Here is a 22,552-nt window from a genome sequence, read left to right on the forward strand (position 1 = left end):
GTGCTTTGTAAACACAGAGGAAGTTCTGTAAACATTTTGAGAGATACAGAACAGTAGATAAATCCTTGTTTGTTTTAACCCCTCAAATATGAGGGGTTGTAGAAAGACTTTTAGAAACATGCTGCTCTGAGGCCTGGGGGTCGGCTCAGCCTCACCCCACTGGCCACAGACACCACATGGGCTTCCACGGTTCCAGCCCACCTCCACCACCTGTTCCCTCTGGCAGGGGCTGCCCAAAGTCCTCAGGCCTCGGTTTCTTTCTCTGAAAAGTGCCTGGTGGTGTTGTTACAAGGCTAAAACAGATTGTGCACAGAGAGTAGCTGGCAGACAGTAGGTGCTCAAGGAGCACTTGTTAGCCCGCGTTTTTTAGTCTACTTTAATTATTAAATAAGTAGTCCCTGTCCAGTCCTGAGAAATTAGGAAATACAGAAAAATAGTAATGAGGTGGGTGTTTGTTTCCCCTGTATTTCTTACCTAGCAACAATGAATTGGGTCTTGGACACAGGCTGGAAACGTAGGTTATGTTGGTTTCCTTGAGGTTGGAGATAGAGCAAGCTATGGTGAGAAATTCCAGAAACTACGAAAGTAGGATAGGATACCTGACATGGGTCCGCCAAAGTTGGTGCAGAGGAGGAGAGACGCCTGCCCTACGCGTCCCCTGATGAGGTTAACCAGCCTGCCCCAGCGTGCTGCGGTCATGCAGGCACGTGGCATTCCCAGAATCCCTGGTGCCTCAGGACTTGGCACAAGAGGGTGAGGAGTCTGGGAAATTCCCCCAGGTTGTCAGGCATCCTGACGCCTGCCCCCTACTGCTAAACACGCATCAGACGGATGTTCGACAGGCTGTTGGACAAACTGATGTAAGTGAAGATGGAAATGAGCGTGCAGACAGAGCTCACCGCACACCCCAGGACACCTGCTCACAGCCTTGTCCCCTGTCCCTCCCGAGTGACGTGAATCGTAGGAAACAGGTCGGGACAGGAGAGCCATGGCCTGAGCGCGTGCATGCCGGCTGGGGTCGGTCTCTTTGGAAACGAGAGGTCAGGTAGCAGTTGTGTCCACGGCCTGCTGGCTCTGTACCCTCAGCCTTTCACGGATAGGGTCCTGAGGTCTGGAGAGTCTGCAGTTCCCGTCAGGGACTCCAGCAGCCACGGTGTTGCTCCCGTGTACGGCACAGCCCGCTGTGAGGGTTCTGTGTGCCTCCAGTGGTTGACACCTGAGCACTGGGATCTCCGGCCTCCTAGATGGTGAGGGGTGTAGTGAGCCCTGACATGAGCTCTTTCCTTCAGGCTAGGCCTCTTACCGCCACGTCGCCCCTCGGGGAGTGAGTGGCCGCCGGCACCTCAGCTCTGGTCTTGGCACTTCCCACTGTGTAGTTTGCACCAGAGGCCTCATAACAGTCACTGAACGCATTCAGTAATACAAGTGGTGTTTGTTTGTACTTGCTGGTCTGATTCTTGGTGTTGGTGTTCGTTTTTGTGCAACAGAGAGTATCAGTTACAGGGAGGTGAACGGGAAAATCCTAAAAATAGGCCCGTACCTTAAACAAGACTGGCTGAGCACCCTCACCTCCTGCTTGCCCTCGCAGTTCCTCGGAGGCCTCATGTCTTTGTCCTTTCCCGGGGAGCCCATTCTGCTGGTGGTTTGGGCCAGGCATTCTCTGGAGGGGGCTGCTGGGCTCTGCACTGCTGAGCAGCTGCCCTAGGGTCCAGCTCGGGGGGCCAGAACGTGTCTCCAGACATCAGGGCAGAGGCGCTCTGGTTGGAAAGCGCTGGCCTGTGCTGTGCCTCAGCCCCTGGTTAGAGCTCTCTCTGTGTCTAGTGCGTCTTAGCGGAGGGTCAGGGTAGCACCGTGGAAGGAAGTCAGGCATGCAGCTGTGGCCTGTCCACCACGAGCCTGGGGTTTCTGGTTTTCTCACTGACCACGGGAGTTTGTACACACAGGGTGGTTCGTGTGCACCCTTCAGGCCCCCTGACAGCCACGTAGTTGATCCTTGGGGAATGCCACCAGGATTGTGTCACTTTGGTTCTTCCTGTCTCCTTAGCAAGCATGGCAGCCCTGGGGTGGCAAGGCTGCTTGTGCTGTCTTGCGTCTGGCCCTCGCTGCACCCTAGACGCTCAGCTGTTCTCGCTGCCTGATCATCTGCTTTCAGCTTACAGGCTCTATACGGTGGTGCCTCGCCTGGTCAAGTTCGTGGATGTCCTAACCAACTGGTACGTCAGGATGAACCGCAGAAGGCTGAAGGTGCGTGCACACACGCAGGCTGCTGTAGGGACGGGCCAAGTGTGGGAGGGCGACCGTGGAGAAACATGAGTGCAGCCAGAAGAGAAAGGAACGTTTTCAAGTGCTCTCAGTTTCTGAAGCTCTTTTTTCTTTTTTTACATTGTAAGTCAACTATATTTATCCCGATTTGATAGATAGGAACCTGTAGGTTCCAGAAGTCTGCTTGCATACTTTCAAGATAGCTAAAGACATGTCCTGTGGGAGGGAAAGCCTCAGGGCCGTACAGGACTTGAGCTGAGCAGATTCTCTTAAAACACGAAAGGAAGTCAGGCAGATACGTGCAGATGTCCCGGGGATGGCCGTGATCTCAAGAGAGGCCCCTCCTCACTTCTTCCCTCTGGAGGGACATTATTTATGGACAGCCTGTTGGGCACGCGGGCTGAGACCCGTCCCAGGCCCTGACAGGGCTGCGTGTAGACGGTGAAGGCGTCCGTGCCACCGCCCACCAGCCCGCTTCCAGATGTGTGAATGATGAAAGCCCTTCACAAAACAGTAATTTCATTTTTGTTAAAATAGGTCCCACACAGCACACCCACGTGCAGAGGGGCTCACTCTACAATGTTCACAGCACCTGTCTCTGTATAACTTCGTTACAGTTGACTTCTCTTTTTTATAACCTTTGTGTTTTTCCTACAGTGAATTAGTGTCCTTATTTCTTAAATATACAGTATATACATATTTTTCATAATAAGAAATCTTATCTAAACATAACTTAAATTTCCTGTCTGTAACCATTTCTGTGTATCACACGTGAGTCGCAGGCACAGCATCCAGGTCCTCAGGCACGTGGGCGCAGAGGTGGGGAGAGCAGGGCCCACACCAGCCTCCTGCCCAACCCCAGACGCTGGGCTGTGGCCGCCTGTCCCAGCTCTGCTGTCCTGTCTGCGCACTGTGTGCTCTCTGGGGGTCGCACTCTCCATTCAACTGACTGGGTTCTAACAGTCTAATTAACGCGAGCTTCTTACTCACTAGGGTGAAAACGGGGTGGAGGACTGTGTTACGGCCCTGGAGACCTTGTTCAGTGTCCTGCTGTCTCTGTGCAGACTGATGGTAAGATGCCGGAACTCTAGCCCTCCGTCCATCCGCAGCTAGTCTGTACTTGTCCCCCCAGAAATAGAAATAGGAGTTTTAAAACAACTTAACTCCCTAGTTCCTTTTGAGAAATCTTGTTAGCTCATCTGTGTGAGGAAGGGTTAAGAAACATTGGCTTCCAGAGCTGGTTCTTCCTGTCCACCACTGGCAGCACAGTTTGGGTCAGGGTGCTGGCCTCAAGACAGCAGAGCCACAGCTGCCTGTGAGCATGCGGGTTCTGTCGTCGTAACGGAAGTTCTTGAGTGGGTATCTAACCATACAAACACGTCACAGACAGTGTTTCACTAAACGTCTGTATCCTGTCACTGTTACTCCAGCCTGAGGTCATGAGCCCTCTGTTCACTTCCTGAACACACACGAACGAGACCGGCCTTGTGCCTGGTGCCTCTCAGCCCACCGATGTGGTTTCTGAGGTGTGGGGACTTTCGGGCGTGGTTGGGGCTCCTGTTTTTATTACAGACTTCCTCTGGGATGCTTCGGGGTCGGGCTGTGCCGTGGCAGCACCGCGCAGTATCCAACCCGCCGAGTTCAGAAAGTAACGTGGAGCTGCTCTTTTCCTCTGAGGTCAGTTAGTGATGTCCTCTGTCCTCATGCAGGCACCCTATACACCTTTTCTCACCGAATTGATGTACCAGAATCTAAAGCTGCTGATCGACCCTGTTTCTGTCCAGGACAAGGACACACACAGTATCCACTACCTCATGCTGCCCCATGTTCGGTAAGAATCAGGTAACACGGAAGCCTCGCCTAGGCCCGGGAAGGCTCACATGGCGGCTGCTCCTCAGGCTGTGGAGGGGCTGCCCCTTCCTCACTCCATGCACCTGTCATTTGGGATGGTCTCCCCTTCATGGAGTCCCTCTTACCCCCATGTCTGTTGTCAGGGAGGAGCTGATTGACAAGAACACGGAGAGTGCAGTGTCTCGGATGCAGTCTGTGATCGAACTTGGGCGAGTGATTCGAGACCGCAAAACCATTCCGATAAAGGTTTGATGCTTCGTTTGTATTTTACACGTGCAGGCCCAAATAATTACACCTTTGGAGCATTTTCTTAAAAGACAGTGCTTCCAGCAATGGCATAATTTTTTTCTTTTCTGAAGTAAGGGGTGAAAGATTTAATGTTGGCTGAGCCTGATCAGTCTGGAGCTTGAGATTCGGATAAAACAAACATTTTACTTTCCTGCAGTTTCAGGGGCTGGCTGCTTGGTAAACTTCCCCTTCCCTTTCCTCCTAGTATCCTTTGAAAGAAATTGTGGTTATCCATCAGGATCCAGAAGCTCTTCATGAGATCAAGTCTTTGGAGAAGTATATTATTGAGGTAAGAGTGCTGGCTTGACTGTTTGGGTCCAAGTAGACTACTTTGAGAAGATGGTTAGGACTAGTACCGTTCAGTGAGGTTCACTTTGAGCGTATCATGAATCCTTCTCTGTCCATATGTCAGCACATCCAAATACTTAGCCGTCCACGGAATCTTAACACTTTGCTTAGAGGCAGTGTGCATTTTTGCCTTTTTACAATGTCATTGTAATTCTTTAAAAGTAATTCCAAGATTGGTGGATTTCTTCACCTTGATTGGATCACTCACTACCTTCATCCACTTACCTTCTCCAAATACTCTTTGATAATTAACCAAAAAACGGTTCCTTCAAATCAGGTGACAAGTGGGCATGCCTTGGTCGTGAGCAGCTCAGCCTCCAGCATCGGGGGCTGGGTGTGGACATGCACGTACACGTGCGCACGCCTTTGGCTTTGTGCTAGAGAGGACCATGTTCATAGTCTTCAACTTGCGTTTTTTTCACATGACAGTGTTTTAAGATTTTATTTATTTAGAGGGTGGGGGAGGGGCAGAGGGGAAGAGAAGAGAGATTCTCTCAAGCAGACTCTCTGCTGAGTGTGGAGCCTGACATGGGGCTGGATCCCACAACCCCGAGATCATGACCTGAGCCTAAACCAGGAGTCAGACGCTTAACCAGCTGAGCCACCCAGGTGCCTCCTCTTTAAGTCTAGAATCTTCTTTAGTTGAGTTTTGCTCAGCTGTCTTGAATGATCTGGACAAGAGGATTTTTAAGTTATTTATAGAATTGTACAGTCATTAAAAATTTATAACATTTCGATCACCCCAAAAAGAAACCCAATATCCATTAGCATTCACACGTCATTTTTGCCCTCAAGATCCCGCCGCATCCTGGCAACCACGCATGTAAGCTTTCTGTCCCTGGGTGTGGCTGCTCTGGACGTTTCCTGTAAATGGAACCCAACAGCAGGTGGTCTTTTGAGGAGGACTTCCTTCACTTGGCGCAAAGGGTTCATGGTATAGCCTGTGTCCGTGCCTCAGTCCTTTATTTTGTAAGTAGTAGTCTGTTGTGTGGATAGATCACATCTTGTTTATCCTTTCACAGCTGATGGACATTAGGGTGGCTCCACTTCCTGGCTGTTGTGACCAATGTTGTTTGAATGTTTGTGTGCAAGTTTTTATGGTCACATGGTTTTATCTCCCTCTTCCTGTTCATCGTCGCTACCAACTACAGGAATTAAACGTCCGAAAGGTCACGCTGTCTACGGATAAAAACAAGTATGGCATTCGCCTAAGGGCAGAGCCTGATCACATGGTCCTGGGGAAGCGTCTGAAGGGAGCCTTCAGGGCGGTGATGACATCCATCAAACAGCTGAGCAGTGAGGAGCTGGAGCGCTTCCAGGAGAGCGGTGGGTGTCTGCCCTGGCCCGCACGGTCCATGGCCCCTCGCACCGCCTCACACCCGGGCTCCTGCCTGACCAGCACTGTCACTGAAGTGCATAACAAATAACTCTGATAATGTAGAAGAAGGAGAGACTACAAATGATCCCTGAGCCGTCACCTGTGCCTTGACTGCAGACCAAGTGCCTGCTCTATGCCAGGGCCGGGCCCTGTGAAAATCCTGGTACAGACAGTCCCAGAGGCACACGCTCACAACTGGAGGTCACACCGTAGTTACAGATGTCATGTTTTTCACACTTACATTTTTATTTTTCATGTTTATTGTACTTTTTTATTTTGCATTTTTACTTTACATGTGGCATTAGTCTGTGAGGTGCTGTTTCTAGACCGTTGTAACGGTTTTCCTTAGTGGGGATGTCTCGTGTTCTTAACCACCTCTGTTGTTGGCTCTTCAGATTGTTTCCATTCTTCCATCCTGCCAGTAGCATTGCAGTGAGCATGTTCACGTGTAAATGTTCTGTGCAGTCGATTCCTTTGGGCTAGATTTCTAGGTAGAGTGACTGAACCAGATGGGTGGTTAGCAGTGAACTCTGCACATGCTAACAGGAGCCTAGAAACTACCCTAGTGGGGGAGAATGCAGAGCCCCTGGTATCAGGTTCGTTGTTACTGGATGGAGAAAAATCATGATGGTGTTTGGAGGTGTCCGAATGAAGACTGGAATACATTCGACAGAAAGGATCAAAGTAGATTTTGAGAAAGGGACTTAGCAGTGAGGTTTGGAGCTGCTTTGAGGGAGAACTGGATCAGAACTTACGATGATTTCTCTAAGACATCAAGAATTCACAGTTTGGTGTCTTATTTGGGCAAGACTGGATTTGAACTAATTGAGCAAATACTTGTTAAAGCCCTTGTGTTCGGCTGGCCCTGTGAACCCTGAAACGAGTGAGACAGACTTTGTCCTTACCCTCATGGTGCTGTTGGACACTGAAGATTTGTGGAAACAATCGTAGTTTTGATAAGTGCTCTGATGGAAACGTCTAGGACAATAGGAGGAGGTTAGGAAGGGGGACTTAGCCTCTCTCTCCTCCGCTTTGGGGGACTTTCCAGGTGCCCGGGAATTCTCAGCTCTGTCACAAGTAGAATCCCCTGGGGTCTTAGTATGGCTGCTTGATTCTGTACAGCCACGCTGGGGCACAAGGTGTTTGGTTGTTAGGGTTCCCTCTGACGTTGAAAATCACAAGCACAGAGGTGTCACGAGGAGAGATGGAAGGACTCAGAGTCCTCACATTTTTAGATAAAACGTAAGAAGCCTAGCAACTAAAAGTTGAGTCATTGCTAATGTGATTTGTCCGGCTTCACAAATCTAAGCTGTTTGAACAGATGGCCAAAATATTGAAAAATCATTGAAATAATCCTTATTTGAAATTGAAGACCTACAGCTTCTAAACTACTTTCTGAGTGGATTTCTGCACTAACAGAAAGCAGTACAGTTTTCTTTTCTTTTCTTTTTAAGATTTTATTTATTCATTTGACAGAGACAGCAAGAGAGGGAACACAAGCAGGGGGAGTGGGAGAGGGAGAAGCAGGCTTCCTGCTGAGCAGGGAGCCCGATGCGGGGCTGGATCCCAGGACCCTGGGATCATGACCTGAGACGCTTAACAGCTGAGCCACCCAGGCGCCCCAGCAAAACTGTTTTCAGAACAGAGTGACGTAGTCAAAGTGACAGCCCATTGGTCAGACACCAGGAAGATCATTGTGGGTGACCGCAGCAGGCTTCCCTGAAAATGGGCATTGCCATCCCCCCGCCGCCCCGTTCATGCATGCTGCCTGCTGTGGGAGGATGGCGCCCAGAACTTGACCTGTTGACTTCATCGTCACCCCACCCTGCTCAGCAGATAGTGGAGCTGGGGTCCTGCAGCCAGTGAGTGGTGGACCTGGGTCCGCCGGGACTCTGCAGCCTGCTCTCTTCAGTACGTCACACAGCTCTGTGTTTATGGTGGGGATGCGTCACCTCCTGGCACATGCCTTTGGACCTGGGGACTTACCTACATGGGTCGATGTTGGCAGTGATTAACTGTCCTCAAGGCAGCATGGGGAAGTGTAAAGGAATGAGTCAGGAGGACATGACCTCTCAAGTCTCTGCAGCTTGATGCTGTGAAGTTATTAAAAATCGGCATAGTGTGCGGTAGCTGGGCGGTGTGGGGAGGAGGCTGCAGGGGGGCTGGCTCACAGTGGCAGTTGCTTCTCCAACAGGGACCATTGCTGTAGAAGGCCATGAGCTGCATGCAGAGGACATCCGCCTCCTGTACACCTTTGATCAGACAACAGGAGGGACGACGCAGTATGAAGCACACGCGGATGCCCAGGTATTTTTCTCTTCCCTAGAATGTGTCTTTACCAAAAGGTGTAACGTAAGAGGAAAAAGTATTTGCCTACGTCCGTCTTTCTTGAGTGTTGACAGCTGGTCTCAGGGTACAATAAACCAGGTATTCATTTTAGATTGGCTTTATTAAATTACTCCATTGTATGCTCTTAACATGTGCATTTCTTTAGCACATATGTACAATGTTTTGTGACGTGTGTGCAGTTTTCCTAAGTGTTGGGTCCTACAAAATGAACACGATGTAACTGCGTCCTTCAAGGAATGAGCCAGTCATAGAGACAGGACAGTAAGCCAGTTCTTACTCTTTTGTCTGACAAGTTATCTGGTAGAAATGCGCACAGAGGCGCGGAGGCTGGCTGGGGAGGGATGTCCTGGAGGACGATGTGCAGCAGTTTCGGATTCTGGGCTCAGCGCTTTTTGTCCTGATGGATCAGAGCTTCTCTCCTTGCTCTTGACCAGACTTCTCTGGGCAGACAGGTCATAAGATCTCCAGGGTAGGCGCGCCTGGGTGGCTCCGTCGTTAAGCGTCTGCCTTCGGCTCAGGGCGTGATCCCGGCGTTCTGGGTTCGAGCCCCACGTCAGGCTCCTCCGCTGTGAGCCTGCTTCTTCCTCTCCCGTTCCCCCTGCTTGTGTTCCCTCTCTCGCTGGCTGTCTCTATCTCTGTCAAATAAATAAATAAAATCTTTAAAAAAAAAAAAAGATCTCCAGGGTGGGAGTCCCTCTGTGCGTAACCACATGCAGGGGCGGGGCGGGGAGAGTAACATGTGAGAAAGGCCAGCCTCCTCAAACTCCTCAAGCCTTCCACAGTGGCTTGAATTAGATGTGGGCCAAGCTCCGTGTGGGCAGATGGCAAGAGGAGCCACCAGCGCAGACACTAGGAAAGGGGGGTGGGAGAGTACGTAAACACGGTGACGGTGGCCGGCCTGAGGAAGTCAGCCAAGGAGGTGTGTCCTGTCTTCTGAGACTGCTGACACGGTTCGTGTGCTGTGGGCTGGGGTGGCCCTGCCCTGCCTCACCACCCATCTCCAGTTCTGCCGTCATGAAGTAGAGCAGGTCGTTGACCTTCTGATAAGTTTCCTCAGAAACATCCATGCTGGGACGCCTGGGTCGCTCATTCGGTGAAGCATCTGCCTTCAGCTCAGGTCATGATCCCGGGGTCATGGGATCGAGCTGAGCAGGGAGCCTGCTTCTCTCTCTGCCTCTGCTGCTGGCCCTGCTTGTGCTCTCCCTCTCTCTCTCAAAGAAATAAAATCTTTATTAAAAAGGGGGGGGGGGAGGGAAGGAACGAACGAACGAACATCCATGCAGCTGGTGCTTGATTTACAAGTGGATCCGCCTCTGTCGGCGGTGACACCAGTCTTCACTGCGTCTGTGCCAGCGGTGACACTGCATTTCTACATCGTCATCGACAGCCTTCACGACAGATGGCATAGAAAGTAGATGAGGTCAGCGTGAAGATGACAGGTTAAATCATATCAGACGTGCTGTGGTTCCCTGAGAAACCGTGTCTTGAATCACAGTGACAGACCAAAGGCCGGAAAGGCTCCTGGCTGAAGAAAACAACAGGGGCCGCCCTGGGGCCCTCACAGGCTCACTGGCTGTGTCAAGGGCCATGTGGCCCCATCCCCACTTCCCGCAAGGGCAGCGACTGCTTGTCACACAGATGGAGGGCAGTTACACGGGAGACTCACCGCTCCTGCACCTCCTGTGAGCGGCACCCGCGGAAGAGAAGGTGCTGGACTTGTCCCGTGGGAGGAATAGCTCCTTACACAGAAGCACCCGAGCCATAACAAAACTAGTTAATTTTATCTCCTTTGCTCTGTTAGAGGAGTGAATAGCGCTACATGACAGACTTCTCAGAATTGTGCTGCGTTTGAGAGAACCGTTCCTCCTCGCTGGGTTGTCATGCTCCGCACTGTTTGTTCCTACAGGTTTTGGTTCTCTTAGATGTCACCCCTGACCAGTCGATGGTGGATGAAGGAGTGGCTCGGGAGGTCATCAACCGCATCCAGAAACTTCGCAAAAAGGTCAGTTTGTCACATTAAGAACAAGCTAACTGGGACTTTTGTTTGTTTTTTGCTTTTGTTTGGTTCTTTGGTTGTTGGGTAGGACAGGAGAGGCAGGTAATACAAACCATTGTGATTGAGTAATGATAATTAGTCACTCATTTATGGTCTGTTCATATTGTGCTCTGCAGGAAAAGTAGGTCCCTTCCACTCCCTACTCATTCACCCCAAGCTGGACGTGGCTCTTTGTTTCTCTGACCAGGAGCTTTCAGCCAGCCCGTGCCCCTTGTCCACCTCTTTCAGTTCCCCAGGGTTTCCACAGAAACATCTGGATAGACAGCCCTCCTTACTGGCACAGGTCATCAGAGAAGACAGTGGGTGTCTGAGGAAGGGTTCCTAGCTCAGGGAGACATTGTTGGATCTGGACAGAGGGGTGGTTCTTCCTCACTGGGGAGCTGGGAGCCAGGGCAGGGGCACAAGCTTATTCCCTGCCCCACCAGGTGAGGGAGCGAGGAGCTCCCACCCCTCAGCCCTGAGGAGAGACTCCCTCAGCCTGACCGGAGGGGGGTGTTCCCACCAGTCCTCCTCGGGCCAGGTGTCTGAGACCTGTAGTTCTGGGTCTCAGGAGTCCACTACAGTGGGTTAATGGGATGCTTGTGAGCTCTACCTCAGTTCAGAGTTTTGTGGGTGGGTTTTTGCTCAGTCTCTCCTTTGTTTCAAGAGGAGGATTGGGCAGGAGCCTGAATGCTCCCATAGTGATTCAGCACAGGCCTGTCAGCCCTGTTCAACACCACCATACATTTTGATTAACAAATGTGCTTCTCTTTTAAATTTTCTGTATGTGTTTCAGTGCAATCTGGTTCCAACTGATGAAATAACAGTTTATTATAAAGCAACGTCTGAAGGGAAGTATCTGAATAATGTTATCGAAAGCCACACGGAGTTCATATTTGCCACCATAAAGGCTCCCTTGAAACCGTATCCGGTTCCAGTGTCAGATAAAGTCCTTATTCAAGAAGAAACACAGGTGAGTTCTGGGTTTGTTGAACTGTGAAGAGATGTAAGGTTAGATTTTACGTTGTTTGTGGAGTGCCCTCTTGTTATTCTGCCCCCAGTAGCGACAGGCGTTATCCTCAATCCTGAAGTACTGTTTGGGTTCGGGGAGGGGTGTCCGGAGAGGAGAGGGAGGGAAGGTGGAGCTGTTCTCACAGCAGTTCTCCTGGGGAAAGTAGCCAGGAGGTGATGAGGGTTGCCAGGAGTCCTGGGGCTATATGGCCTGCTTTTCCTAAAACTAGAGAATATTGTGGACTGTGGGACTGACTGTTGAAAGCAAACAACAGTTGAAGAACAGTTAACTTTTATGGTAGTAGGTTTTACGTGAAATTACAGTTTCATTTCCTGTTGGCACATTCTGGATGCTACTATGAAAATTTGATACCAAGACATGGAAGATATTGGTCATAATTCAGAAATAGGTCATTTATAATAGGGGAAGGAGTTCCTTTCTGTATCAGTCACTGACTCCGCTGTGTATTCTTCTCATTCCTCCTTTCTGTAGAAGGGGACAGATGGGACAGACAGGCTGGGGCTGGATGTCACTGTTTGTCTTTTCAGTGCGGCAAGTTACAAGACGGTTTTATTCTCTGTTCTGCACATTTTTAAAAGAACAAGGTGAAAAGAGAAATGTGAAGAGAAAAGTCATAGCTTTTGACTGTCTCAGTGATGAGACCGAACATGCCCTCAGAACCGTTCAGAGCTCTCGGTGTGGGAAGTAGCGGCTGTGTTGGTTGGCGACACTGTGGTCAGTGCCGCAGTTACTCAGTCACACACTCTCATGTGCTCAGTTAAAGGGCTCTGACCTGGAAATTACCATCACCAGAGGATCATCCCTGCCTGGTCCTGCTTGTGCGTATGTCAACCTCAACATTTGTACAAATGGCAGTGAGCAAGGTAAGGGTGTATGAATCCCGTGGCTCATACTTGACTTTTTAGTTAAACTTACAAATGTCTTTAAGGCTATTATACGAGAATTAGTAAAATCGTATAACTTACTTTCTAATTGCCATCAGAATGAATCCACAAAAGTAAATGATTAGACTTGCACTTCCAGGAAGATGGAGTAGACATACTTTCCCTATTCTTTCCACAAAGTACAACCAAACACCCTGGGTGTGATACATGAAAACAAAGGGGTAGGGAGGAGGGCTGGTTTTTCTTTTTGCCTCATAGATCCCAGACTTGGAAGCCGGCAACCTGGAAATGCCTAGTGCAGACAAAAACACTCCAACAAAATCCTGCTCTCTTTAGACAGAACCAGGAGGGGTGCAGCCTGGCAAGACAGAAAACTTGTAGACAGTATCTGTCCTACTCCAGACAAACACAACAGAAGAAACCGGCCCCACTGGCACTCCCACCAGCAAAGACCAAGTGGAGAGCCTAGACCTTTTTCGGGCTCCTACCACCTCACGGTGTCAGAGAAGCCCACATAGTGAGCTGGGACTTCATCCTACCTCGACGGATCAGGTCTTGATCTCAGGATTGTAAGTTCAAGCCCCACATTTGGTTCCCTGGCATGAAGCGTACTTTTAAAATTACGTGACAGAACATAAAACAGCCATAATAAAAATGTTCCACAGAGCAAATGAAAGAAATGAAAATAGGAAGCCTCCGCTAAGAAGTGGGTATCAAGAATCAAATGAAAATTTTAAAACTGATAAATACAAGAGTAGAATACAAAACCCAGTGGATTGGCACAGTGACAGAATAGAAGGGACAGGAAAGAGTCTGAACTGGAAGACAGAACAACAGAAATTACCCATTCTGAACAAAAGACAGTTTTTTAAAAAATCTGAAAAAAATGAACAGTCTTAAGGATTTATGGGGATATTAACAGAAATTTAATATTCTGTCACTGAATTCTGGGAAAATGAGAAGGAACAACAGGATTGAAAAAGTCCTCAGAGAAATAATGGCTGAAAACTTCCTAAATTTGGCAGTACACATACACCTACAGATTCAAGAAGCTGAGAGAACCCAATAAACCCAAAATATTTCGCATCGAGACATGGCATAGTCAGACTTCCGAAAGCTGAAGACAAAACATCCTGAAAGCAGCGAGAGATATGCTCCCCTAACTTACAGGGGACAACAATTGGAACGGTATTGGATTTCTCATCAGAAACCTTGGAGGCCAGAAGGCAGACTGCTAGAAGAGGACTATTGTCGACCCAAAATTCTGTATCAGGCAAAATTCTTTCATGGTGAAGGGAAATCAAGACATCCCCAGATGAAGGGAGACTAGAAGAGTCCGTTGCTAGCGTGCCTTCTCCTAAAAAAATAGGTAGAGGAATTTCTTAAAACAGAAAGAAAATGACAAAAGAAGAAATGTAGGGACATCAGGACAGAAGAAATAGCAATAGAAAGAGTCAAAATACAGGTAAATTCAATGGTCTTTTCTCCTTAAATTTTCTAAATTATTTGATGGTTGTTACAAAAACTATAACATCTCAGTGTATATGCAAGAAATATTTAAGAAAATTAATAGTAGGAAAGAGCAAAGTGACGGAAGGGAGGTCAGGTTTCTGCTTCCCTCAAACTGGGCAAATGCCAATACCGGTAGGCCAGTTGTTAGTGCACGTGAGCTCCCACCTGGTGCAGCCACTAAAACAGCCTGTTCCTGGAGATTCACACAAAAACAGTACAGAAATAAAAAATGGAGTCTAAAGTATGTTCACATAACCCACAGGAAGCCTAGAGAAGGAAAACAGACAAGAGGAAAGCAGAAAATATGACGGAAAGCTTAATCTTACCATAAGTAATTACACTAAATGGGGGAGGGGTCTGGCTGGCCCAGTCGGGGCAGCACATGACTCTTGATCTCTGGGTCGTGAGTTCAAGTTCCACCTTGGGCATAAAAAACAGTAATAGGGGCGCCTGGGTGTCTCATTCGGTTAAGCGTCTGCCTTCAGCTTAGGTCATGATCCCGGGGTCCTGGAAGCAGCCCCACCTTGGGCTCCCTGCTCAGCAGGGATCCTGCTTCTCCCTCTTCCCCTGCTCCCCACTTGTGTGCACGCTTTCTCTCAAATAAATGAACAAAATCTTTTTAAAAAATTAAAAAAACCAAGAATGTTTATGTTCATTTCAGTAAAGTAGCCTTCGTAGTGAAGACAGTCACCAGTGACAGTAAATAATGCTACAGATGTCAGTCCACAGGGAGAGCGTAACGGTCCCACATGTGGGTGCTGCTAACAGAGCTGCAGACCACAAAAGAGAGAGCTGACAGCCTTAAAGGAGAAAGGAAATTCAGTCTCAGTTTGAAAATTGAATATATACCTCTTTCAGCAATTGATAGAAGAGCTAGACAGAAAACCAGAATCAAATCGACATGAATGGAACAGCTTGCCCAGCAGCAGCAGAGCACGTCTGTTCAAGCTCCCACGGGACACTCACCAAGCTGGAGTGTAGGCTGGGCCATAAAACTCATCAGCACATTTAGGGATTGAAGTCATCTAGAGTATGGTGTCTGGCCAGTTACTGATTTCTGCTTTGTGAAAGGTCCGGGGAAAAGGATGAAAGTATGAGCTACCAGGCAGGAGGTGGTCCTTGCAGACATCCCCCCCCCGCCCCGGTGTGTCCAGAATGCACGAAGAACTCTTCCCCACTCACAGTTTAAAAAGATCCGGTTAGTGGGGAAAAGACATGAGCAGACATTGACCAGGGGGAACATACAGGTGGTGTGTTCTCCTGGATTTTTCTTTCAAATTTAACTTTTTTTCCTTCAGTTTTACTTACATTCGTGGTTCTTTAGGTGGAGTGTTGCTTCTGGAAAATCCAAAAGGAGATAACAGGTTGGACCTTTTAAAGCTGAAGAATGTTATTACTAGTATCTTTGGTGTGAAAAATACCGAGCTGGCTGTGCTTCATGGTGCCACAGGTATGTAGAATGTCAGCAGCTGTCCTCTGACACGAGGTGGATCGTTTGGTATGCTCCACAGCCGTGCCTTCCTCCCGAGTCTGGGTTGGCCCGGCCCTCGGCAGCCCTGCCGCAGCGTCTCTGTGCCCCTGCTGGGATGGTGACAGCATCTGGCACTCTGAACCTGCCCTCACCCCTGCCCGGATGGACAGCATCTCTGTGCCCCCCAGAAGGTGGAGCTCCCATCCTGTGCACTCCCTGTTGGCCATGGGCCGGGGTCCAGGCCTCAGGGACTCCCTGCTGCACTTTGACCTTAGTAAGCATGGTGCCTGTGTCTTGGTAGACCCAGATCCTCGGTAAGACGAGCCTAAAGTAAGAGAGACGTGTTGAAGTCCTTCCCCTGCATACTGCCAGATGTGACCTGTGGAGACAGGGTGGTCGTGGGTGTGATTAGATAAGGGGGGTGTTCCCAGAAGCACACAGGGATACAGCCATGTGATGGCAAAGGCAGAGCTGGAGTTGGGGAAGTGCAGGCCGACCGCTGGGAGGCTCCAGGAGCTGGGAAGAGGACAGGGAGGGCCGCCCTGCAGGCTTCAAGGGGGCAGGGCCTGTGGGACACCGTGATTCTGATGTCTCACCTCCAGGACCCGAGCCCCGAGTTGTGAGTCTTAACAGCAGCCACGTGACAGAAGTACGCCCTCTTTAGTAAGAACCCGGATGCTCACTTCAGGAAGTTCTGAGTAGCTGAAAAGAGGAGATGTAATTGGCCAACAAACGGGAGCTGCTGGGCCTGACAGGAGGAGCCGCCAGCTGGGCAGAGAGAGACTGGGGCAGGCTCATGGTGTCAGATGCTGTCACCGTCTGTGACCCGGCCCACAGGAGTTCCGGGAGCCACAGGTGTGGGTCCAGAGTGGAGGTCCTACAGCCCCTGTTCCTCAGGGACCTGCCCCAGCCGTGTTTGTGACCCTAAGCAGCATTCAGTTTTAGATCGATGAGATCTGCATGTGTCCCTGTGTCTTGCTGTTTTCACATGTGTTCGTGAGTCAGATGGTCTGTTTTTTTCTGACTGTAATTACCGTGTTTTAATAGAAGGCTTAGTATTCTGACATTGGAGATTTTAAGAGGATCTGTACTATCAGGGAAAATACTAAAAGAAAAACGACTTGCTGTATACTTTTGTTCCTACCGGTACATGATTTGTTCTGCAACATTTCCGTCTCCTGCTATTTGTGTGTCATTTAAGCCTCATTTTATAGAGAAGGCGATGTCCTTTGATAAAGAGAAATTAAGTGGAAAGCATCACTGCAACGATAATGGATAGTTTAATAATTAAGTAGGAAAAAGTAAATGACTTCAGCTCTGCACTGTATATCCTGAAAGAGTGATTTGTTGCTGTTTTTGTTGTCACTTCTAGAAATACGAAACCAGACTGACTTACTGAGTCTTAGTGGAAAAACACTTCGCGTGGCCGCGGGGTCGGCCCCCGCTGTGGTGGATGGCCCCAGCACCGCTCTCTGCCGCTACATCAACCTGCAGCTCCTGAACGCAGGCCCGCAAGGTGCGCCTCCCCCAGCTGCCAACACCTGCCCCGGCGGCCGGCGGTCGTGGGGGGCTGGCGTCAGGGTTTCCTTTCACGGTCCACCTCTTACGTGGTGCTGGAAGGTGCGCGCTCCCATCTGCCCTGGGGAGCACACGCAGGCTTGCTTCCCTTGGTGTGCTTGTGTGGGAACACCCTCCATCTGGCGGGGTCAGGAGATGGGGTAAACTGGCACATGAACATTACTGCTAGATGAAGTGGAATTAAGTGCCGAGCCACTTGAGTTTAATTTTGCCTTATTCTTTTTTCCTGGGAAGTGTTCTGAATCTGTTGTACACATCCATGCCTTAGATGGATGTTTATATTTCCTTGGTATCTGGGCCCTTACTGTGCACAGTACGTGTTTACGGAGTATCTCTTTCCCTCTGCAGACTGGATGCCCGGCCCCCTGAGCCCTGCTGGCTCTAGGAGCCTCAGCTCTGCACAGGGGCCATTGGGGGGCGGGGAGGGGAAGCGTGGGGTGGGGAGGGGTGTGCGGTCTCAGGACCTGACCCAGCGGTGGTCTCCTTCACAGAGTGTGTGACGGGAACGGTGGGCACGCTCCTGTTGGAAAACCCCCCCGGGCAGAACGGACTCACCCACCAGGGCCTTCTATATGAAGCAGCCAAGGTGTTTGGCCTCCGCAGCAGGAAGCTCAAGCTGTTTCTGAACGAGACTCAGACACACGGTGAGACGACAGCACGGGCTACATCTGCTTCGTTTCTGGTTTTCTGTTGTCTGTTTTTGCTCTTTCTCCAGAAATTTGCCGTATTCGAGTATTAAAATAATAATTAAAAGGATGATTGCTTTTTGGTTTGAAAATAACCTCAAAATTATATTGGTAAGTTAATAAAAACACATGCTTCTAGATAAATCAGCATTCTTTGCTGATTCTAGGATCATTCTCTCCCCCGAGGATCGGAACGGGGACAGTGCTGTAAAACAGCAGCTCGCGGGAAGCTTGTAGCTGACGTTGTGCCGCCGCGTGCGGAGCCCGCTTGCGGGCTCTTTCTCAGTAGCGCCTAACAACGGAGGGCCCGGCCCTGTCACTGAGGAAGGAGGCGGCGGCGGCCCCTGGCAAGGCTGGTGTGCCTCGCCCCAAACCCACTCTGGTCTTAGCGTCTGGGTCAGAGTTGCCGGCCCTCTCGTCAGCCCCATTCTCTTCCTTCATCCCTGTCACACGTCGGGGCGCTCCCCATTGCGTGGCTGCTGCTGGAGCCCTTTCCCCAAACAGCTTCTCTGTGTGTGGCCATCCGTCCCGTCACCGTAGCTCAAACCTGTTTATTCATTCAGCCTTGCAGCCTGGTTCTGCTGGACGCTGTGACGGGATCTGGACCTCAGTGCTGGTGAAAAAGTGCCCAGAGTTACATCTTGCCGTTGGTTCTCCGCAGGTTGAACGTGCTATGCCCAGGTGTACGTGTTTTGCTGAATGGGCTGCTTCATTCTTTCTCAGAGCACCCACCCCTGTGCACACGCCACCCGTCTGTCCCTAAGTGCGTCTCCTTCAGCCGCTGGAGCCTTGGTGTGTGAACCCGGGTGATGAGTCCCGACCGCTCCGCGGCATCTGCGTCTGGCTCTGAGGATCGCTGTGTCTCTCCCTACAGTGGCTCTGTTGCCTTTCAGAATGCTGTGTAGCTTTTTGTTGACACCCCGACATGAGGTATTAGGGCACATGACCTGAGGTGAAGAGGCCTTTGGGGTGAGATGTATGTCTCTCTGGCATCAGGTGTCCGTGCTTCTGCCTCTTCTGGCTCTAACCCCATCATCGTCCTGCAGAAGCCTGCAGGGGATGGGACTCGTTCTGTAGCTTTGTGCTTAGTGCTCAGTCTCCAGGGACCCTGTGTCCCTGGGCCGTGACCCCAGCTTCTCTGTTTCTTCCTCCAGGCTCATGAGGCCCTGGTTTAAAAAAAAGTACTTAATAATCAGGAATGACTTGTGCCATTTTGCTGGGGTTCTTGTTCTGATAGTCTTAACCTGTTTTCTCCCTCGTGTCCTCCAAAATTGCCTCCTTAGGGGTCCAGTTGATTTTTTTTTGTAGGCGCACTATCTCAATTTCCTTCTCACTTCCTTTTGTGTATTTCTTTTTTGCTATTTTCTTAGTGTTTATCACGGGGATTACAGTTAACATCCTAAATTAACGACAGTCTGGTTTGAATCAATACCAATTTGACTTCAGTTGCAAAAACTCTGTCCCCGTTTATATTCTTGTCAGAAACTCGTCGTGTGCCCCAAAACATAAATTTTTAATTCTGTCTTACGTATTCGTCTTTTAAATCACGTGGAAAACAGAAAGTAGAATTATAAACCAGACATGGGGCAGCATGCGGCAGTTACCGTCAGCGTCCTTGCGTCCCGGCCTGAGGCTCTCCGGCAGTGCTTTTGTTTATTTGGGATGTCTTCACTGCCCCTCAGCTCAGCCTTCACCCCCTCATCAGCCAGATTTGGCCTGAAAAGCTCTTATTGTTTTCAGAATTGGAAGCTTGGGGGTCTTCCCAGGACTTTTCTGTGTGTGTGTCCTGCTCTGGGCACACATGTGGCTTTCTGAATCGCGCCGTCCTTGACTTCGCCCACAGACTGTCGGCCCTCTGTCACGTGCTGCATCCGTGAGCTTGTGCCCCTGGCAGCTGTGGGCTTTTTGTTTGTCTAACAGTATTTCCCTGCGATGCCTACACTTTTCCTCCCTGCGAGAGTTCCAGGTTTGGCAAAACAGAGACAAGCACCAGATGCGAGCCCCCCCAGGCGGCCCCCAGTCAGGTTAGGACACACACGGTGCCTTTGCTCTGTTCCTCCTGGGACCCTGGGGTCCTCGGGCTGGGCGGGCCGGGCAGCCAAGCACAATGGGACAACCACAGACAGACTTTCTGTTGAAGCCCCGTGTAAAGGAGCATTGCTCTCCTTGTCTGGGGACTGTCAGCCCAGGCCCATTTCAACTCAGTTACTTGGGGCCACAGAGAGAGTTTGGACAGCACGAGGGCCAGAGCCTCATGGGGCTGTGTCCTGTCTGTCCCTGCCCCACAGCAAGGCTGAGTTAGGCAGGTTCTCCATACGGTTTGCTGAGGCTGGCCTGACAGATTGCCATAAGCCGGGGCCATGAGACCAAGTGTCTTCTCGAGGCCAGAGGCCAGGTGTGAGCAGGGCTGCATCCTCCTTGGAGGCTCCAGGGCAGAATCTAGTCTTTGCCTCTTCCCACTAATGGTGGTTCCAGGCGTCCTGGACTTGTGACCCCATCACCCCAGCCTCAGCCTCTGTGGTCAGGGACAATTTCCAGGAAGTAGAACATGGGCATATCTTCTGGAAGGCCATGATTTAAACCCACTGCATTCTCTTCACTGTCTCCTCGGTGGTGAGGGATCTGTTTGAAATGCACTGTGGCTGTGGGTTCCTTATTCGAGGCCCCAGCATTTGTGGGGGGATGATTCACTGGACTTCCCAGTCTGTAGACCCCCGGCTTTTTCTTCTCTCCCTTTGATAACCTTTAGTGCCAAAGCTTTAAGCCACCAGAACCTCCAGAAAACCAAAATGTTCAGGTACCTCTTGGGATTCATGATTTTTGGCCTAGAGGCTTTCCTCATTTTCTTTCCTTGTGTGGCCACTGTTTTTTTTTCTTTTTAATGTTTTCTGTTACACTTTAAAATTTTCTACTCCGTTGTTAAAGATTCAAGCCTCCACTGCTCTCAGGTTACTCTCTGTAACCAGACACAACTCTGCCTCCACTTTGCTCTCAGGGGCTCCCTGTGTCCACAGCCCTCTCTGGCTTAGGGCCCCATCCTCTGTTGAAGTGGCCTGTCCGCCTCCCCCAGAGTTGTCTCCTGTGCAGTCCTCCCTTGACGGTGTCCCCGCTCAGAGTCCCCATGGCTCACCATTAGCTAATGCTTCAGAGTCATCACTTGACACACAAGATTCTGCCTGTTCGGGCCCCGTCTGCCTCTCCAGTGACGTCCGCAGGCTGTCCTCCCATCAGCAGGCTCCTTTCACTTTGCCTCTGACACACTTGGCTCTTCCTATCTTGTTCCACGTGGGTGAAGCTTCGAGACTCTTACGTCCTCTTCCTTATCCCCCACATGCGCTGGTCCCCGGGGCCGCCAGGCCGTGGACATGAAGAGGCATCATTGTCTCCGGTTCTGTGCGCCTGCAGGCACCTGGCCGACACTGACCAGGGACAGTCTGCCCGTGACTCAAGAACAGGCCTTGCCTGTGCTCCCAGTATGACCTCTCCACACCCTGAGACCTAGAAGGCTGTGGTCTGATCCCTGAGAAGCCTGGGGCTCTTTCCGGCCCAGTATCTCTGCCCAGCCTCATTTCCATTGTGTTTTTCCTCTCAAAGTTGTCTTTGTAAAATAGTACTAATTCAGTAAATTCGAAGGATCACATGATGGCTTTCTGCTCAGTCCACGAGATGCTCGGTGTCCTCTCCAGGCCCTGTAGTTGTCTACAACGGGCGCAGCTGCAGGAGTGATGTCCTGCGTTCCTGCTGGCACGAGAGCCGTTTGCAGAGAATGTTGGTCCTTTCCTTTGGGTTTTTGTTTTTTTTAATTCAGTTACCATATAGTACATCCTGAGTTTTTGTTGCAGTGTTCAACGATTCATTAGTTACGTACAACACTCAGTCCTCATGTTGGGATGAGCCCTGGTCCTTCCCTTTGAATTCAGACCTCCTAGAAGCAAAATGCCCCCCAGTGGGCGAAGAGCATTCCAGAGCGTTCTTTTCTCTCTCTCTTTTTGGGTTATTATCTATTCAGTGTGTTTCAAAGATTTTATTTGTTTTTTATTTTGAGAGAGAGAGAGCATGAGCACGAGGGTCGGAGGGAGAGGGAGAAGCAGGCTTCCCGTTGAGCAGGGAGCCCGATGCGGGGTCCATCCCAGGACACTGGGATCATGACCTGAGCCAAAGGCAGAGGCCTAACCGACTGAGCCACCCAGGTGCTCCTCTGTTCAGTGTGTTTTAATCAGTACGTTAGTTTTATACTTTTAGAGTTCTTGTCATTGGCTGTTATCAGCGAAACACCTGTTGGGGTGGGTATGCAGATGTCTGGGCCAGCGCACAGGGCTAGTTAGGTCGAAGGGCATTCCTCCAGAAGGTCTGCTCAAGACTTGACCCAGACTATAGGGAGTTAGGCACCTTCCACAGAATCAGGGGAGAGGCCACACGAGACCACTGTCAGTTCTGGCAATTGTTAGTTCAGTGGGTTTCCCAAAATTACCCTCAGGTTGGATAATTTGTTAGCAGGATTTACAGAACTCACTGGAAACTACTGAACTTAGGTTTGTTACAGGAAGAGGTGCAGAGGGCCGAATCTGGGAGGAGCCCAGACACAAGGCTTCCAGTTGCCTTCTCCCGAGGAGTCACGGGCAGTGCTCCCTCCTGCCCCCGCTTGTGACAATGGTGCGCACGGTGCAGCTCGGGAAGCTCCCCCGAGCTGGGGGCCCAGAGTGTGCAGTGAGGCTTCATTACAGGGGCACAGCTGGTGCATTGCCCTCCCCGCTGCACTGTCGGGCAATACCACGTGACTGAAAGCTTCCGCCCTGAAACACGTGGCTGGTCTTTCTGGTGTGGCTGGCTCCGCCCAGAGTCACCTCATTAGCAGAACTCCGAGGGGTGTTCAGGGC

At 50.3% G+C, this 22,552-nt stretch overlaps 1 protein-coding gene across 1 annotated transcript in view; it reads left to right on the forward strand.

The window, feature by feature from the left end:
• IARS1 (isoleucyl-tRNA synthetase 1) overlaps nt 1–22,552 on the forward strand; it is a 64,242-nt gene that overhangs the window by 41,024 nt on the left and 666 nt on the right. Inside the window, exons 21-33 of the mRNA XM_008690857.2 lie at nt 2,153–2,244; nt 3,256–3,333; nt 3,972–4,093; nt 4,257–4,359; nt 4,607–4,690; nt 5,901–6,075; nt 8,322–8,434; nt 10,383–10,478; nt 11,308–11,484; nt 12,302–12,407; nt 15,265–15,390; nt 16,784–16,927; nt 17,481–17,633. Coding sequence (XP_008689079.1) covers nt 2,153–2,244; nt 3,256–3,333; nt 3,972–4,093; nt 4,257–4,359; nt 4,607–4,690; nt 5,901–6,075; nt 8,322–8,434; nt 10,383–10,478; nt 11,308–11,484; nt 12,302–12,407; nt 15,265–15,390; nt 16,784–16,927; nt 17,481–17,633 — 1,569 coding nt within the window. The remainder of the gene's footprint in view (nt 1–2,152; nt 2,245–3,255; nt 3,334–3,971; nt 4,094–4,256; nt 4,360–4,606; nt 4,691–5,900; nt 6,076–8,321; nt 8,435–10,382; nt 10,479–11,307; nt 11,485–12,301; nt 12,408–15,264; nt 15,391–16,783; nt 16,928–17,480; nt 17,634–22,552) is intronic.

This window comes from Ursus maritimus, unplaced genomic scaffold (assembly GCF_017311325.1).
Source record: "Ursus maritimus isolate PB19 unplaced genomic scaffold, ASM1731132v1 scaffold_34, whole genome shotgun sequence".
Taxonomy (NCBI): domain Eukaryota; kingdom Metazoa; phylum Chordata; class Mammalia; order Carnivora; family Ursidae; genus Ursus; species Ursus maritimus.